The sequence below is a fragment of the Sinocyclocheilus anshuiensis genome, unplaced genomic scaffold, assembly GCF_001515605.1.
Source record: "Sinocyclocheilus anshuiensis isolate Anshui unplaced genomic scaffold, SAMN03320099.WGS_v1.1 scaffold13, whole genome shotgun sequence".
Lineage (NCBI taxonomy): Eukaryota > Metazoa > Chordata > Actinopteri > Cypriniformes > Cyprinidae > Sinocyclocheilus > Sinocyclocheilus anshuiensis.
The window spans coordinates 1,143,330-1,160,451 of record NW_015538026.1 but is presented as its reverse complement, the minus strand read 5'-3'; the positions used below and the strand labels follow the sequence as shown (position 1 = coordinate 1,160,451).

Genomic DNA, 17,122 nt, shown 5'->3' with positions numbered 1-17,122 from the left:
GGCCTTCATTTGATACAGGAACTATTCGAGCCGTTCATGCCAGACTGGGGAGAGAGGTGTTGTAATAATGTAAAATATGGGAAAAATAATGTGTTTTTTGAACAACCTAGTATGAGAGCCTGTTCTAGTACACCCCCAAAACAAAATCAAGACTTTGTAAAAGAGCATAATAGGACCCCATTAAATAATTAAAAAATATATTAAAAATGCATGTTAAATGATTACATTTATTTTCATTTATGATAATTAAAGGGGTAGTTCACCCAAAAATAAAAATTGTCATTTACTCACACTCAAGTTATTGCAAACATGTACAAATGTCTTTTTTTCTGTTATATATACACACACACACACACACACACATATATATACTGTATATATTTGAAGAATGTGGGTGAACATTCCCTGAATTTTTATCTACATTCATCCATTTCGTGTTGATGTGCACTGTTTGAAATTGGCAGTTCAAAATAAGGGAGAAAAGAAAAAAAATTCAAGATTTAGGGTTTGAAATGAAGGCCTGCACATTTCTAAAATTGCCATTCAGCATCAGACCTTCAGATGCCAAGGTGGAAATTACGCTTCAGCAGGGTTATTTCTGAGGAGTGATTTTTAATGATGTGTTGCCTCTTTGCCGAGACTTGATTGAATTGGAGCCTCGTACAGCTGCCACGAACACCTCCTCAAAAAACTCTTTGTGAGTGAGAGCTGCAGCTGCCGGTGGCTTCCCTCTCTCTGGGGTCTCAGACACAGTAAAGAGCTCTGAATGAGAGCCATGCCAGCTGCCGCCACATCTGAACACGTCCCACCTCCTGCATCAGCTGCAATCTTATTGATAGTCTCTCTTTAACATCACCTTTTGTTTAAATGTATGGTATGAAAATGTGAACATTTTCCTTGACTGAAGAGTTCTTTGCATTAGGCAACATACAAACAGCTTCGGGCGACTGATGAAGTGTTTTTTTTGTTTTTTTTTTAGCCAACCTTCTTTGTGTGAAGTTCCTGTTTCCGTTGCAGCTTGACTCTGGCTGCGTTGCTAATATAAACAAGGCTGTTTTCAGATGCATTGCACTATTGCACCGTTTGTATTATGCAGTGTTGTTGTTTTCAGGTCTTTTCAGGAAACTGCTAACTTTTTGGTAGAGGCCTTTATCTGCATCTGCAGCTGTACCTTTTCTCACCTTATTAACCACATCATGCCACTTAACCAGAAGTGTAGCAGGAGAATGATTGAGTATTGTTGAGGTGACCTGCCCTGAAAAAAGGCATTAAACTGTGACATGAACTCTGTGTGAGATATATATATATCTCTCACAGAGTTCATGTCACAGTTTAATGCCTTTTTTGAAGACTTGCTAATGCTACTTTTTAATATTTGATGATAGAATTTGATGAATAGAATTAACAGTTTTATTTTGTGTATGGTGTGTGGCTTGTATGTAGAATTCTGATACCAGTTTTGTGAGTTAGCCCTTCACCCACCAAAATAGCCCAAAAAGCAGCATGCATGTGTGAACACACAAACACATGCAAACCCATGTCTTATAATAAAATCAGTTAAACAAGTGTTTCATCTCGGCCCCACCTAAAACTGACACCGCAACACCGACACTGATTTAGAGAAACAGCTAGTAAGTGACGCTTGAGGAATAAACTGTAATTATACAGCAGAACAGTCTAAAATGGTTTCTTTTACATCCAGACCAGCTCAGCTCCTTCTACAAATTTGCTATTAAAAATTATTTTTTCCACCAAGACCACTTATGCTTGCCATATGACTTATGATTTTCTATAAAAAATTGTGCAAATTGTGATTTGGGTTACAGGTGCAATAAACCGAGAAAAAAAAAAAAAATTCCTGCACAGTGGGATTTATTCATGAAATAATTTGTACAGAATTATTCATAAATTCTTTTTTTTTTATTTTTTAGAATTAACAGTGTGACAACATTTAGAATGATTTTACAAAATAATAGAATTATACAATTAAACAATTTAATTAAACAATTTGCATGTTTAATAAATAAAGGCCATTGATGTTGTTGTACTTAAATATTTTTGTATTTGTTAAAAAAAATTTTCACCAAAAATAGTTATACAATTAAACAATTTAATTAAACAATTTACTTGTGTTTCATGAATAAAGCACATTGTTGTTATTGCTCCTAGATGTGTATTTTTTTACAAAAAATATTTGTTATTGCTCCTAAAAGTTTTTTTATTCATTTAATTTTTACATTATATGTATAAATGTTGTTCTTAAAACATAATTTATTTATTTATTTAAAACATTTACATTTTTTTAAATGACAAAATTGCAGTTTTTTCCACTTTTATTAGGGGTTCTTGACTTTTTTTTTTCTCATATTGATTGTCAGGTTTGAAGCTTGGGATGGAGCGTGATGCTTACGTCATGATCGCAGAGAAGGGAGAAAAGCTCTACCATATGATGATGACCAAGAGCCGCCACCTCATCAAAGACCGTCGCAGGAAACTCACCACTGTACCCAAATGCTTCTTGGGAAAGTAGGTTTTGAGCATTATGTAATGCATTTTAGAGATTCTCGTTTACAGAGGGGTTCACCTTATGACTGGTCAGTTCCCATGCCGGAGATTGGCTTGCTCTGCGCTGAGTGTGGCACCTTCCCTCGGCTGCTTTTACACCATCTGACTGTCTCCTGAATATCTTGCAAGTCATCCTAATCCAAGAGGCCCCTGCATGAATGAAAATGCATACGCACACACATACACACTCACTTAGCACTTGTAAATGCTTTCCCAAGCTCACTGCCAAGCACCCCATTGGACACAGACATTCCCAGCAAAAAAAGCCTTCATTAGAGAGAAATCTGCATTCAGTCTCTCTCTCTCTTTCTCTCTGTGTATCTGTCTTCATTTTTCCCTCTTTCTTACTTTCTGTCGCTCGCTCACCCAGTCTTTCAACACCATGAATGAACAATGAGTGCTATGTACGCCATTAAACTTCCAAATACTGTGTGAGTGAGTAAGTGTGTGTGTGTGTGGGAGTTAAGAGGAGAGATTCCTTACACCAATTAAAATTCCCTTTTTGCACTGCACTAGAATATAAGGGAAAAACACTGTGGTCAATTTAAAGCTATTATATTGATGCAATCTAGTTTAAATGGCCGCAAAAATTCACAACTTCAGATATGAGACTCATTATATTGATTCATAAATCTGCAGGACCTTTCTGCTGTGCAGTTTTGGGAGCGACTAACTCAAAGTAGCTTTGCTGCTAACTACATTTTCAGTAGCGTGATTAGCTCAGGTTTAAAATGGTTTAGTTTCACAGTCGCAAGCTGCTTTAGCCAGTGAATAACAATATTGTGCAGCAAAATGCTGTTTTTTAAGACAATGGAACTAAACACACTATCCTAAACTGTTCTCACAGTTGGGAAGTCCAGATCATGTTAGTGAATTTCAATTGGATTCAAATAAATCACTGAATCATTTTTAAACTCATTAATTAATATTTTTTATTATTATTTTGTAGTTAGATGCCACTGTTCCATTTTTCCCACTCAATTATAGACCTAGTTTTATTTAGTATTCTAGTATTTATTTTTAATTATTTTTTCAGTTCACACAATTTGACTCTGATTGTGATCCTTTTTCTATATTTTTTTAAAGGCTATTTGACTGTAGTTCAAATACAGTTAAAGTAGCACTTCCGCTGAAGTGGCTTAAAAGCGAACTGTCGCTGGCCTTACGGCCTCAGCTGTGCTGTTGTTCTCCTGTCAACACCTGACTGGATGAATTTCGCACTGCTCCCTCAGAACACAATTATTTGTGCGTTTCAGCCTCGGTGGTCCAGGTGAAAGCAGCTGTGATTGGCTCTGTTGTTCGCTGGCTTGTGCATCAGTCTCAAAATAGAACACAATCCCACTCCTTCCAGGAACAGCCGAGCAGTTCAGCTGTTAATATGGACAAACTCTCTGCTACTGCTCAGACTCTGGCACTTTCTCTCATCTCTGGTTCTTTCTTTGTCTTGCTTGAACCACAGTTCATTTTTCCCATTGTGCTTATTTTGAAGAATTTACTTCAAAATATGATGAGATTTTGTTACTTAAAACATTAAAACTATATTTTGAAGTAAATGTTTTATTTCATTTCATTATTTCATTTCATTTCAAACTTGCTGCAAAGACCTAAAGCTTTATTGGCATGGTAAAAAGCTTCAAATGGCCAAAGCATTAAAGGAATGTTTCTAGTTCAGTACAACTAAAGCTCTATTGAAAGCATCTGCTGTCTGTATTCAGAGAAAATCATTTTGACTTGTCCCTCAGTTTGCAAAAACAAACAAAAAGTTGCATTTATGAGACTGGTATGATAAAAATTTTCACTGACCTTGTCTATGTAGAGTTATCCAGTTATTCAACTTATGTTGTGAACATTTAACCATGACAAATACTTGAAAGGATATAAAAAAAGAGCTGTTTAAATGAAGGTGAATGATGAGTGAAAAATACACCCACAAGAAAAACATTGGTAATGCATAACTAAAAGTTCATCCATTCAGAACAGCAGTTCCACTGCTTAAGAATTTTTTTTTGCAGTTCAAATAACATTTTTCTATGTAAGAATTCATATGTGCTTTTATAGATACGCAAGCTTCACATTTGTCTTGCATTTCTGAACTCTATATGTATTTCAGTAAACGTTTATATTCGATTTCATTCAATTTTGATTTTTTTTTACAAACTGAGGGACATCTCAAAATTATTTGCTGTGGTAATCAAGCTTCACTTGTATTAAGTAAATTAATATCTCATTATATCCTTGTCTGTCACATTCATACATGCATACATACATCGGACAGATATAGATAAAAGTAGAAAGAAATTCTCACACACATATCTACGGCATGTGAGAGAGCTCTGTGTGCGTTAGCTGTGGAGAATATTAATGAGTTACATAAACACTAATTAATTGACCCCAGGCACGCCCACCTCCACCCCTTCCCTTTCCTGCCAATCTGAATTAGAGACTTATGTAATCACAGCAGACTCACTGTCTGTTTCATTTCACTGCTCTCTTTCATGGGCCTGACTGGCCTCTCCTCTCTGAACTTCCTCTGCAGAGCTGCACATAAAGGCTTTGTAAGATCTCCACATAATCCACATCACAAACATTTATTGTTTGTATTTTGTGTGAAGTGCTGGATTTTGTGATTACTATACTTTTATTGATATATACATTGACAGTTTTTTTTTTTATTATTGGTTAATGCAGCTGCTTGATATTCTCTTCTTTGTGGTAGCATTATTTTTCTGTTCAGAAACGTTCTGTTTTGGAGATTGTACTTGCAAAGACCACAAACTTGACACAGTGGTCTCAAATCACACCCACTGCTCACATACACATTGTGCTTATATCTCTGGAACCATATGAGCAGCAATCAAATTTTGTCCCTAAATCAAATGGTCATATGCATTTCCTCCTCCATCATTTTGAGTATTCTAAAAACCTTTCAAAATTTGTTATAGGCTTTTGGTCCGATTCGCACAAGATTCACTATGTTTAATCTAAAACCCCTCACGATAAAACATTATTAAAGAAGGTTTGATTAGTCAAATAGTTTTGCAGATTGATATGTGGCTAATTGACTAATTGACCTAAAGCTTCTGAATGAAAAATCCAGGTCTAACAATTTACAAAACTTTAACATCAGAATGTCAAATTTAGGAAATGTAGGAAAATGTACAGCTGTGTTTAAGGAAGTTGGCATTTACCACCAAAACACAGAATCATCATGATCTGCAATATTATTCACAATTATGCTCATTTCTCACATATATTTGTTGTTGCTAGTATTGTTGAGTTACATAGACAAGTGGTATTAGCTAGTATTGTTATTGCTGTCATGTGTTTGATGGTGAAGGGTAAAGATTTATCAAGGTTAAGTATTTTAAGAGTTCATTAAGTTGTGCATGTCGTCAGCATGTCGTCAGCTGATTTGGAGGAGATGTAGAGGGCAGATCGGTTGTGTAGTCAGGTGAGACATGAATGGAGAATCTGGTCGTCTTACTGTACTGGGTGGATGTGGGGCGCCTTTGGCACCCGCATCTTCTCTTCTCCACCTGCTCCATCTGTTAACCCATCCTTTCATCTGACCCCTCTCCCCTCACTGCTGTCGTTCAACATTTCAAGGACACACGCACACACACCCTTCTCACATTTCCTTTAAGGCGTCATAACTGTTTACACATTGCTTATTTCTGTCCCTGAATCTACTGGGATTCTCACGCAGCAGTCATGCACGTTTCAGGCACGCAATCACACACAACATTAAATTTGCCACTAAACCACCTCAGACATGCAATTGCTGAAATTCCTCCCCAGTCCTCATCAGAACCCGTTTATAATTTAATTATTCCTCTTGAAAATTTATTTTGGCAGTTGATCAGACTATAGCTAGTGACATATAGTATCTAGAATTGCGTGTGTGTTTGTTTGTGTTTGTGTGTGTGTGTGTGTGTGTACAGTTGTGCTGCTTAATATTTTTGTGGAAACATGACAGATTTTTTTCAGGATTCTTTGATGCATAAAAAGTTCAAAAGAAAAGCATTTATTTGAAATAAAAAATCTTTTTGAATGTTATAATTATTTTACTGTATCTTTTGATCATTTTAATTCATCCTTACTGAACAGAATTTCTTTCAGAAAATAACCCTTACTGACCCCAAACTATGCTGTACATATCTGTACAAAATTATATTATAGATATAAACAAAACAAAATTAAGATATAATTAGATTTTGGATAAAAAATACATATCAAATTTGTTTATATCTAATATAATTCCACAACATATCTATTTATTTATTTATATTAAATTTATTTACATTTTATTTACAGTTTTGGTTGTTGAAGTAATTTCCTGAAACCTTTTTTACAACTAAAACAATATGTGAACCCCACTTGTGACTTTTAAGTCCTTAAGAGGGTGGAATGCAGCTTGAGATCATCTTGATTTGTGTTCTTGGTGAACTTTTTACCAGTCTTGACCAGTCACTCTGGAGGATTGAGTGAATCCAAGTTCCCAAGTACCTTTGACTAGTGGCTCATAAATCCCTTCTTTATCATGCGTGCAGCATTATTATGAGCAGACTGACACCGCTGTTGTCTCCGTGTGTCCTCAGTGAGTTTGTCTCATGGCTCTTGGAGAGTGGAGAGATCAGTAAGGCTGAGGAGGGAATCAACCTGGGTCAAGCTCTCCTGGAGAATGGCATCATCCATCATGGTAAGAGAAAGGTTCTCCTTTGAAGAAAATTGTGTTATTACCTTGACTTGTTGGGCATGGACCATGGTATTACAATAGTATAATTTTGAATTTCTTTAGGGGACTATGTAAATGTGAATGTTGTACTATGGTATATATCCAAATTCCATAGTTGTAATATCTGATCTTAGGATATGCAAAAACCTACATATTTTCAAAATCGGCCAGTTGGTGGGTTCCATGAGCATCTGTCAACATACTGGAAGCCCTATATCCATAGGCTATAAATAGCAAAATTTATACATAAACAAGACTAATGATTGACTAGTCAACCATTGTGACCCATCACTGTACCATTACTATTTGTAAGCACTATTACTTCATGCAAATATATTAGTCTTTTTTTTTCTTTCAACCTCTCTCACCTCCAGTTTATTTAATCATGTTTTTGAGTATTGCTAGGTTTCATCACCAAAATGCAACTGCTGTCTGTGTTCTGTTTTTTTGACACACTCTTGCCAAATGAAACACAATCCATTAACTGTTTATACAAATGTTGGACTGTTAAAAATCACCATTTGACAGATTTATTCTCTACAAATCTGGCATGTATCCCTGTTGGCCAGCACTCACTGATATCCCCTACAGATGATCGGCAGTCTGGATAGTAACATGACATGAAATGCTGGTAGAGAACAACATTCTTCTGAATAATTCAAGAGGTGCGGTGCTTGCCTGAGATTTGGGGAGCATCATACCTCTATTTTACAGCCAGGGGATTGTAACACAGTGAAAACTGACAAACACCAGAAGGGATTGGAGTGATAAATTCAAGTATAAGGGCTCAGGCGCTCAATCAATAATATGGTGGCAGCATTCAAGGAGAGGTCAAAAAGGCTTTTGTGGAGCGATGGCACTCACACACTTCAATTAATCACAGACCTCCACATGCATGTTTATCAGCCTGAGAGTCTGAAAGTGAGAGAAACAAATACATCACACACTTAATTCCTGCTCATGGTGTTATGTTAGAGGTGACGTTTACTGTTTAAGCATGACCTAATTGTCACTTAAATGTATCTGTGTGTGTGTTTTTCACCATAGTGTCAGATAAGCACCAGTTCAAGAATGAGCAGGTGTTGTATCGCTTTCGGTATGATGATGGCACTTATAAAGCCAGGAGTGAAATGGAGGACATCATCTCAAAGGTATTTCCCCCAGAATACTTGCTAAATATGATAGCTCATGTACAAGGATAAATGAGATAAGGTAAATATCCTTTTTCGCAATGATCTCAGTGAAAGAATCAATCCAATATGGTGACAAGAGAAATGTGATTATAAATTTAATTAAATACTGAAAAGTATGCTTAAAAAGTTGTGTAATTAAAATTCATTATTTTCTCAGTATGTGTGTGTGCTATGCTAACATCAAACTCTTTTGGAGTCAAGTTTCACATGCGCTGTTTGTGCTTGTGTGGAAAAATTGTTTGTGTAGGCAGCTCACTAGGTTTTGATCCGTTTTAACCTGTCAGTTTACAGATTTAGTCAACAGAATCTTGAGTGCATATGATCCATCTCAATAATTAAAGACTACAAAATGGTCTACTTAACAATTGTTGTCAACAAATCAATCGAGAAGTGATTTAAACCGTAAATGAAATGCAGAAAGAGATGCAGCTGTTGGTGCAAATTCTTTATATGAGTTTGTGTGTGTCCCTGACAGGGAGTGAGGCTTTATTGTCGTCTCCACAGCCTCTTCACACCTGTTATCAAGTAAGTGACACATGATCTATGAAATACTTCACGCTCAACAGACAAAAACATTACTTTATTCACACTGTCATTAAGGGTTTAAGATGATTTGTAGGCAAGTTTCAGACAATGTTTTGTTAGCACCCTTTTCTTGCACATGGACAGTAGCATTACATTTTATTTATTATCTCTTTTATAATTAAATCCAGTTTATAGTTAAAACATCTTTTGACAGCAGATACAAATGTTTTTTAATAAACAACAGTTTAATTTGAACTGTCATAAAAGATTAGGCGCATTTGTTTGTACTTCATGGATTCACCTTGGCCAGCTGCACATGACAGAATGTGTGTGTGTGTGTGTGTCTGTGTGTGTGTGTGTGTGTGTGTGTGAGGACTGCAGAGTAGTATTGCTTTTCTGTCACCAATCACCTTTGATATCTCACATAATGAGTGAGGAGAGGCCACCGAACTGCAGTTGGGAAAAACTCTGATCTCAGATCCACAAAGTAACACAGAACGTGTTACTTGCCCTTTAGCAGATGCTTTTTATCTTTTTAAGCGACTTACAGTCCAGGTCACTAATTACACCACACTAATTGCAAGGACAGACCACCCTGGATCAATCTGGGACCTAGTGGTAATAATTTCCAGATGATTGATCGCCATTAGCTGTGCTTAAACCCACAACCTTTGCCGCTAAATCTTTCAATACCCGCTTCAACACAATCAATGAATTTTGGCAATCCAAGACATTTCCTTTGTCATTATATCAATTATATTAGAAGTACAAGGCCTAATCTGGGTTTCTCCAGTGGTTTATCTTGTTAGAAATGCCCTGCTCCTTTGCTTCTCTTGTAGTCAGATGTTGTTTATGTTAGCATCTGGACAATTGTGAACCTTTTCAACCTCTTCTTTATATACAGAGACAGAGATCATCATTTGAAAACCTTCAAATCTGTCGTACCAGCTAGCAAACTGGTGGAATGGCTTGTGTCACAGGTAACGTGAGGATGGACACACACACACATATGCCACTTTATTGTATAAACATGCACACACAAACACACTCCTTTTTACTTTCTTTCACTTTCTGTTCAGCTGTCAGCTCACTGTTTTGGGGTTTCTGTACACAATTTACATTTGACTTCTTTACAGTCTAATCTTCACAGTTGCTCCATTATGTCATTTCATTCCAAACACAGAAGTCATTTAACATGATTTTCCTTCTTCAGGGTGACAGCACAACCCGTGAAGATGCAGTGACCCTTGGTGTCGGACTCTGCAATGCTGGTTTCATGCACCACGGTCAGTCTCTATGTTCACATATTGACTGTACTTGACAGTCTTCATATAAAATCATGATGAGGTTTTGGGTCAGTTATTGTTATAATATCAGCAGATTTTAAAGAGTGTGATAAAATACTTTTAGCTACCCAGATTTTATATGAAAAAATAAATACGCCATTCAAAAACTTGAAGATTAATGAATTACTCCACTTCTGGTGGCTGAAGTCAGCATTAAATGATAATTGACTTATTGAATTCATCATATATTTTATTGATCATACTATGAAGGTTTCATTCATCCATGTTTAAATATTATTAAAATTTTAGCCTGATTATTATTCATCAAAATGTCACAATGCAATCTTTCTGTGAAACAACAGAATTTTCTCTGGTGGTTTGTGGCAAATTCTCCAGTCATTTAGTTTCTTACAATCTACTGCAAGCTTTACCTCCATCCAATCAACTGTTGGACTGAACCAAGTCCCTGCCCTAAATTTTTCTTTTTGCTTACCTATTTCACTCAGGATATAAAACATGTCATTGCATTTATAGGTGAAATGTACATGTACAAATGGGCAGTTGTGGCCTAATGGTTAGAGAGTCGGACTTGTAACCCAAAGGTCGTGGGTTCAAGTCTCTGGTCCGGCAGGAATTGTAGGTGGGGGGGAGTGAATGACCAGCGCTCTCTTCCACCATCAATACCACGATTGAGATGCCCTTGAGCAAGTCACCGAACCCCCAACTGATCCCTGGGTGCCGCAGCAAAAATGGCTGCGACTGCTCCGGGTGTGTGTTCACGGTGTGTGTGTGTGTGTGTGTGTGTATGTGTGTGTGTGTTTCACTACTCACTGCTGTGTGTGTGCACTTGGATGGGTTGAATGCAGAGCACAAATTCCGAGTATGGGACACAATACTTGGCCACACGTCATGTCACTTTCACTTTCACTTCACTTTCTGTGCCTTTAGTGGCATCAGATGGAATTGCGAAACATCAGATTTTGCCATTTCGTGGCCTTTTCTGTTTGCCGTTGCTACACATGTGGTGTCCAGAGCAAAGCTTTGAAGCGTGGCAGTGTTTGTGTTTGAGAGAGAGTGAAAGAGTTTTGACTTGTGGCAGCACTAGAGCAGTCTTGGAATTATAATGCAACATTAATTAATCTAGTAGTTGTGCAGTGTTTTTAAAAGAGCAATAAGCCCCAAGAAGCTGTGGTTTACAGTGATTTTGAACAGCTAAGGGGCCTCTTGTAGCAATGCGATTTTTATAGTGATTGCTGTTTAAAAATCACTGTAAACCACAGCTTCACAGGCTTATTGTTTTGAGAAAACGTCTACTACATATACTTGTCAGAGTTTCATGAAATAAACACACAGCATCAAAAACTTAACAATTTATTGATAAATAATAATTCTTACAATGTAGCAATTTATTTCTTCAACTATGTTTAGCAGAATGGTTGTCAAGCAACACATAGATGAAGTGGTGCAGTGTAGTACTAATGTAACAAGGTCAAAAGTGTATGTTTGTATAGTATTTTACAGTTTAGAAGGCGACTCAGCCAATCATCTTTTTTTTTGTCTACATTCATTGATCAGTGCATTAAGTGCAGCACAGTTTTACAGTGCGGTGTTTTACAGTTATGGCTTTTTAATATCACACTGAATGTGTCTGCCAGAGGTCTAGTTTGTTTGTACGAGAGACATAGAGAGTAAAATGAAGAGAGATGACTGTGTTTTAGATGGAAACAGCTGTTGCAATAACATCTGGGGTCTCTGATAGAACAGAAATAGTCACAATAGTGGAAAAGAATGTTTTCTGATTAGATACACCTGCTCGTAGACACAAGCCTCCTGTCCGAGTTATAGAAGAGTTTTGCAGTCAAGTCGGATCTCAACTACCAAAACAATCTACAGCAATATTTTGCTTGGAATTCACAGACAGAACAGCCTGTCCCTACAAAGTTCCTGAAAACACAAACACACTATCTGTCACCGTCTTCCTGAGAGGGGAAAAAAGCACACTTGCACACGCCAGACCTCCCATTAAATCCTCTGCCTTCATCCTTCACCTCAGACATCAATCCCACAGACATGAGTTGTTTTGACGGGAACTGAAGGGTGATGCAGTCGACTCATTTGACACTGTCAAATAATTTTGCCATCAGCAGATATGATCAGCACTGAGTTATATGTGTTTTGTTTGACCTGTTTATAAAAGTGTAAAACTGTTTTTTAATTCAGTCTCAGTTAAATTCAATTCTAAACTTTGCCTTGCAGTCCTGGAGAAAAGCGAATTTAAGGATGAGTCACAGTTTTTCCGCTTCTATGCCGATGAGGAGACCGAGGGTACGAGCTCCAAGAGTAAACAGCTTCGCAGTGACTTCAGACTCATCGAGAACATCCTTGCCAAATCCTTAGTGGTGAGATACACAGACACGCACACAGCCGGGGTTTCTCCCCCGTCGAGAGCTGTGTTGAGGGATAACTAGCAATGCTACAAACTTAACCGTATTTTTCAGTAGTGTGGCGGTAGCTGAACTTATTTCGAAATGCTGTAGTTTTTGTAATAACACGAGCGTAGCTGTTTATATGTCGCTTTATAACCCAAGTGAACTTGGGCATTAAAATGATCAAAGGTTCTTTCCTGTCATTTCTCTCAAATGTAGCTTTGATTAGTTTGATTCATTCTTGTAAATCAGTTTGTTTGGACAATTTATGTAAATCAGATGGCTAAAAAAGTATTCACTGATTTATGTGAGTACTACTGTGGTATTTTATGTAATCTTTTTTGTTGATAAATGATAGTTCATCATTGTTCAAATTTGTTATATAAATTAGTTTTTAGTTGTGTTAATTAAATTAGTTGCGTTAAGGGGTGTAACACTTGATGCAAACTTTCTTCAAACACTTCAGCAGACAAGATATGGCATCTTTTTTTTTTCAAAATATACATTCAACATGTAACAAATTATAATAAATCCAAAATGTAAAAATATGCGATCTACTCCACTTTCCTGTTATGCTCATAACCTGCAGCAAAAGTTTTTGTTCTTTTATTTCAGCTTAAATGTGACATACTGATCTTCTGTTGGTCACATATGAAACTAATTCACAGGTCAGAGTTCACCAAATGTGTGTCCCACATTTACATTCATATGAATGGAAGTCAGTGCCTCTTTAGTTGTATTTAGTGTAGTCAAGATTAAGATGCTAATTGAGGTCCTGTTCTCATAGTAAAAATAAGTTTGACCTCAGTTTAACTACTTATATTATGTGTAGCTTGACAAGATACGGAAGATATCAGATTTAGATTATTCTCAGTTTGACCAACTGGCCCCAGTATCAACAATACTAATGTAAAAGGAAAGAAAAAAAGAAAGAAACCTAATGATTTTATGCTGAAAGTAACACATTAACAAAACACACCCACCTATATTTTTAGACACATATTCATGCCACTAAACCATCAGCCATGCATTTAATTTTCTCCTCCTGCCAATTAACACCCTCCTCGTCCATCAGTAATTACCCTGACCTTTACAAACTACTCTTTCATCCCTTATAGACTGACAGATTCCTCCTCCAGATCATTTCTCCTCTCTGTTCTCTTCTCGATTTATCCTCCTCAGTCGGCCCTCTCAGATGTCAGGACCGTACGCCACTGCAGATTTTCAGAGAAAATAAGGATTGATTAATAGAAATAAGACAAAAAGGCATTTACAGGGCTGGTAACCATGTTCTGCTTTGGCTCTTAGATAATAAAAGCACATAAAAGCCCATCTCATTTATAGCTGTGGAGAAACTGAGCATTATATCCTTGTTATGATCCAGATTTGTCCTAAAACCAGTGTAACTTTCATCCATGATAACGCCTTTATCACCTGAGCTGACCTGTTAGCATGCAGCTGTGGCACATTTGAACAGATTATTGTTTGGTTATTTTTAGAAGAAAAGACTTAATACCTCAAATAGCTTTTGGACTACAGGATGCATAGCTTGTTCACACATTTGCACAAATGCTTCTGCTCTCTCAGTGCGGCACCGAGCTGCTAAATCATAATTTGAGTCCTGAAAGTAACACATTCTTTTCCGTTCTGCATTTATTTTGAGATGTTAACATCATTATTCATTTTTTGATCCTTGTGCTGATATAGTGTTTCTCTCATCCGTGTACAGATCCATCCTGATGAGGAGGACTATGGGTTTGAGATCGAAGAGAAGAACAAGGCCATCATAGTGAAGAGTGTGACCAGGGGCTCATATGCAGAGGTATGAGTTTGGGTAACCGCATCCTAGTTCTCCACATTTCTCTGCCCTATACAAAAAATATCAGTGACCGAGCATAACCCAAAATACATGCCAATGGTTGGCTTGAGTCTCGCAGTCTGCCACATTTGGGATTTCCCCAAGTAAGCTGTGTTTTCTTTCTTATAAGGCATTTCCACCCAAATTCAATCCGTATGTGTGAGCTTGGTAGCCTTCAGAGAGTAAGGAAAGCTAAACAACTGTTTTCACAAGTTTCACTGTCTGATCATCAGTCACATTAGGACTGGTTCATTGAAGTAATGCTTAGTAATACTGTATGATTAAAAAAGGCTCAAAAACTATGTAAAATGTAATTGCTAAATGAGACTTGGTTTTATATCTAGAACCTTTTTTTGTTAACATGAAGGTTATATTCATATTTGAACTGCAATTTCATAAAATTGTTATGCAATTGCATAAAATTTTAATCAAATAATAGTCAAAGTAATTGTCATTCTTATATATATGTTAGCTGGTAGCCTTCCATAGAGAGTAACAAAACCTAAACAACTCTTTTCACATGTTTCACTGTCTGATCATCAGTCACATTTAGCACTGGTTCATTGAAGTAATACTTTATTATTTAATTTCTAGCAATACTGTATAATCAAAAAAGGCTTAAAAAAAACGGTGTAAATGTAATCGCTAAATGAGACTTTGTTTTATATCTAGAACCTTTTTTGTTAACATAAGCGTTATATTCATATTTGAACTATGCAATTTCATAAAACCTGTCCAGAAAATGTCATAATATTTCACTCCAAAATGGAAAGACAAAAATAATATGCTGATTTAATGCTGAAAACATATTATCAATGTTGAAAGCAGTTGTGTTGTGTAACAGTTATAAAGTGATTTTTATTTTAATTTTTTTCAGGATTTTTTTTTTCTCAAGGAAATGCATTTCTTTTAAATATTTTGTAACATTATAAATGACTTTACTGTCACTTTTAACCAATCAGTTTATAAAAGTATTAATGTTACTGACAAACTTTTGAATGCTAGTGTACATTATTTTAAATATTATTTAATCAAATAATAGTAAAAGTAATTGTCATTCTCCACAAATTTTATGAAACACCAATGATAATTGCAAGGGGGGAGTCAAACATGTTTAATTATTCTGAAAAAAAAAATAGCAGTGCAAAAAACTAATCAAGATATTAGTAAAGATAAAACTAATATAATTAGATAAAACTATGCAAAATATAATTTCTTATATATATATAAATATAAATTTTGTTATTTTTTATTTTGGAGTGAATAATGTCTATTTTTTTATATCTGTCATTTGAAGGAGGACCTCTTCAACTCGAATGCATTATTTTCAGTGCACAGGGTTATTTGTGTTCATGCTCTGTACAGCTCTGCCAGATGTTTGTGGAAGATGTGTAGATAATTATGGTTAAGATCTAAACCACCACTAATTTGATCCCCACTGTGCCTGTTAGACCTGACACGAGACCTTTTGTCCACTTTAATGTGTCACACTGCTGCTCACAGAAGCATCTGCAGAAGATGAGAGTGTGATTGTAATGGTGATTAATCCAGTGAATGAGTGGAAGTGCTTTATGTCCTGACACTTACAGATCATGCATCGGGTCCTGGACATGCTTGCTTCATTTATTCTACTCCCTCTGCCTTCACAGCTCTGCTCTCTGGAGATCAGGGAGAAGCAATTAAGCATGTCCCATCATATTCTCCACAGAGTCCTCACACTTACCCTTTTTTCCCCCTTCTGTTTCATCAGAACTTTTCCTTCTTTCTTGTTTTTCATCTCTTTTTTTCTGTTTCTTATAGCTTACAAGTGTTTTGGCTTTTGTTTCTTTCATTAATTTCTTTCGTTCTTTCTTTCGTTCTTTCTTTCTTTCTTTCTTTCCTTTCTTCCTTCCTGCCATTCATTAGTTTAATTTCTTCTTTCCACATTTCCTTCTTCCCTACCTTTCTTGCTTTCCTCATCCATTACTTTTTTCTTCCCTCCACACGTTTTTAATTGCACCTTCAAATGAACTGCTTGGTAAACTGAAAGTGCTGATTATATCTTTTTTCAAGTTATATAAAGCTCTTTTGCCATAAAGGTGTGAGGTTCTCTCAATTCTGTCTGCCAATTGTCTAATCCTCATTAACATATCACTCATCTCTCTCCCAATCCTAATGCACATCAAAGAAAATTGTTATGAGTAACACCCTATTTTATTTTTTCCCCCTCATTTTGGATTGATTGTCAGCTGGATTCTTTGTATTCATTTCCTTTTGTTTTCATGTTTTTTTTTGGTGCAGATGGCAGGCCTTCAGCCGGGTAGAAAGATCTACTCCATTAATGAGGACCTGGTGTTCCTGAGGGCCTTTTCTGAGGTGGAGACCATGATCAACCAGTCCTTCTGTATACGCCGCTCTCTCAGACTGCTGGTGGCCACCAAGAATAAAGAGTGAGTCCACGTTCACGGCAGAAAACAGATACTTATGCACAGACATGTTAAATGTAGCCAGGTACAGTGTAAAATGACACTACTGGTATTAGAGTTACATGCAGG

At 36.5% G+C, this 17,122-nt stretch overlaps 1 protein-coding gene across 1 annotated transcript in view; it reads left to right on the top strand.

The window, feature by feature from the left end:
* The window catches only part of LOC107679267 (phosphatidylinositol 3,4,5-trisphosphate-dependent Rac exchanger 1 protein-like), an 83,579-nt gene that overhangs the window by 43,634 nt on the left and 22,823 nt on the right, over positions 1-17,122 (top strand). The window contains 9 exon segments of the mRNA XM_016474782.1: positions 2,379-2,526; positions 7,164-7,264; positions 8,348-8,451; positions 8,969-9,018; positions 9,923-9,998; positions 10,232-10,304; positions 12,561-12,703; positions 14,460-14,552; positions 16,869-17,017. Of these exon segments, the coding sequence (XP_016330268.1) occupies positions 2,379-2,526; positions 7,164-7,264; positions 8,348-8,451; positions 8,969-9,018; positions 9,923-9,998; positions 10,232-10,304; positions 12,561-12,703; positions 14,460-14,552; positions 16,869-17,017 (937 nt within the window).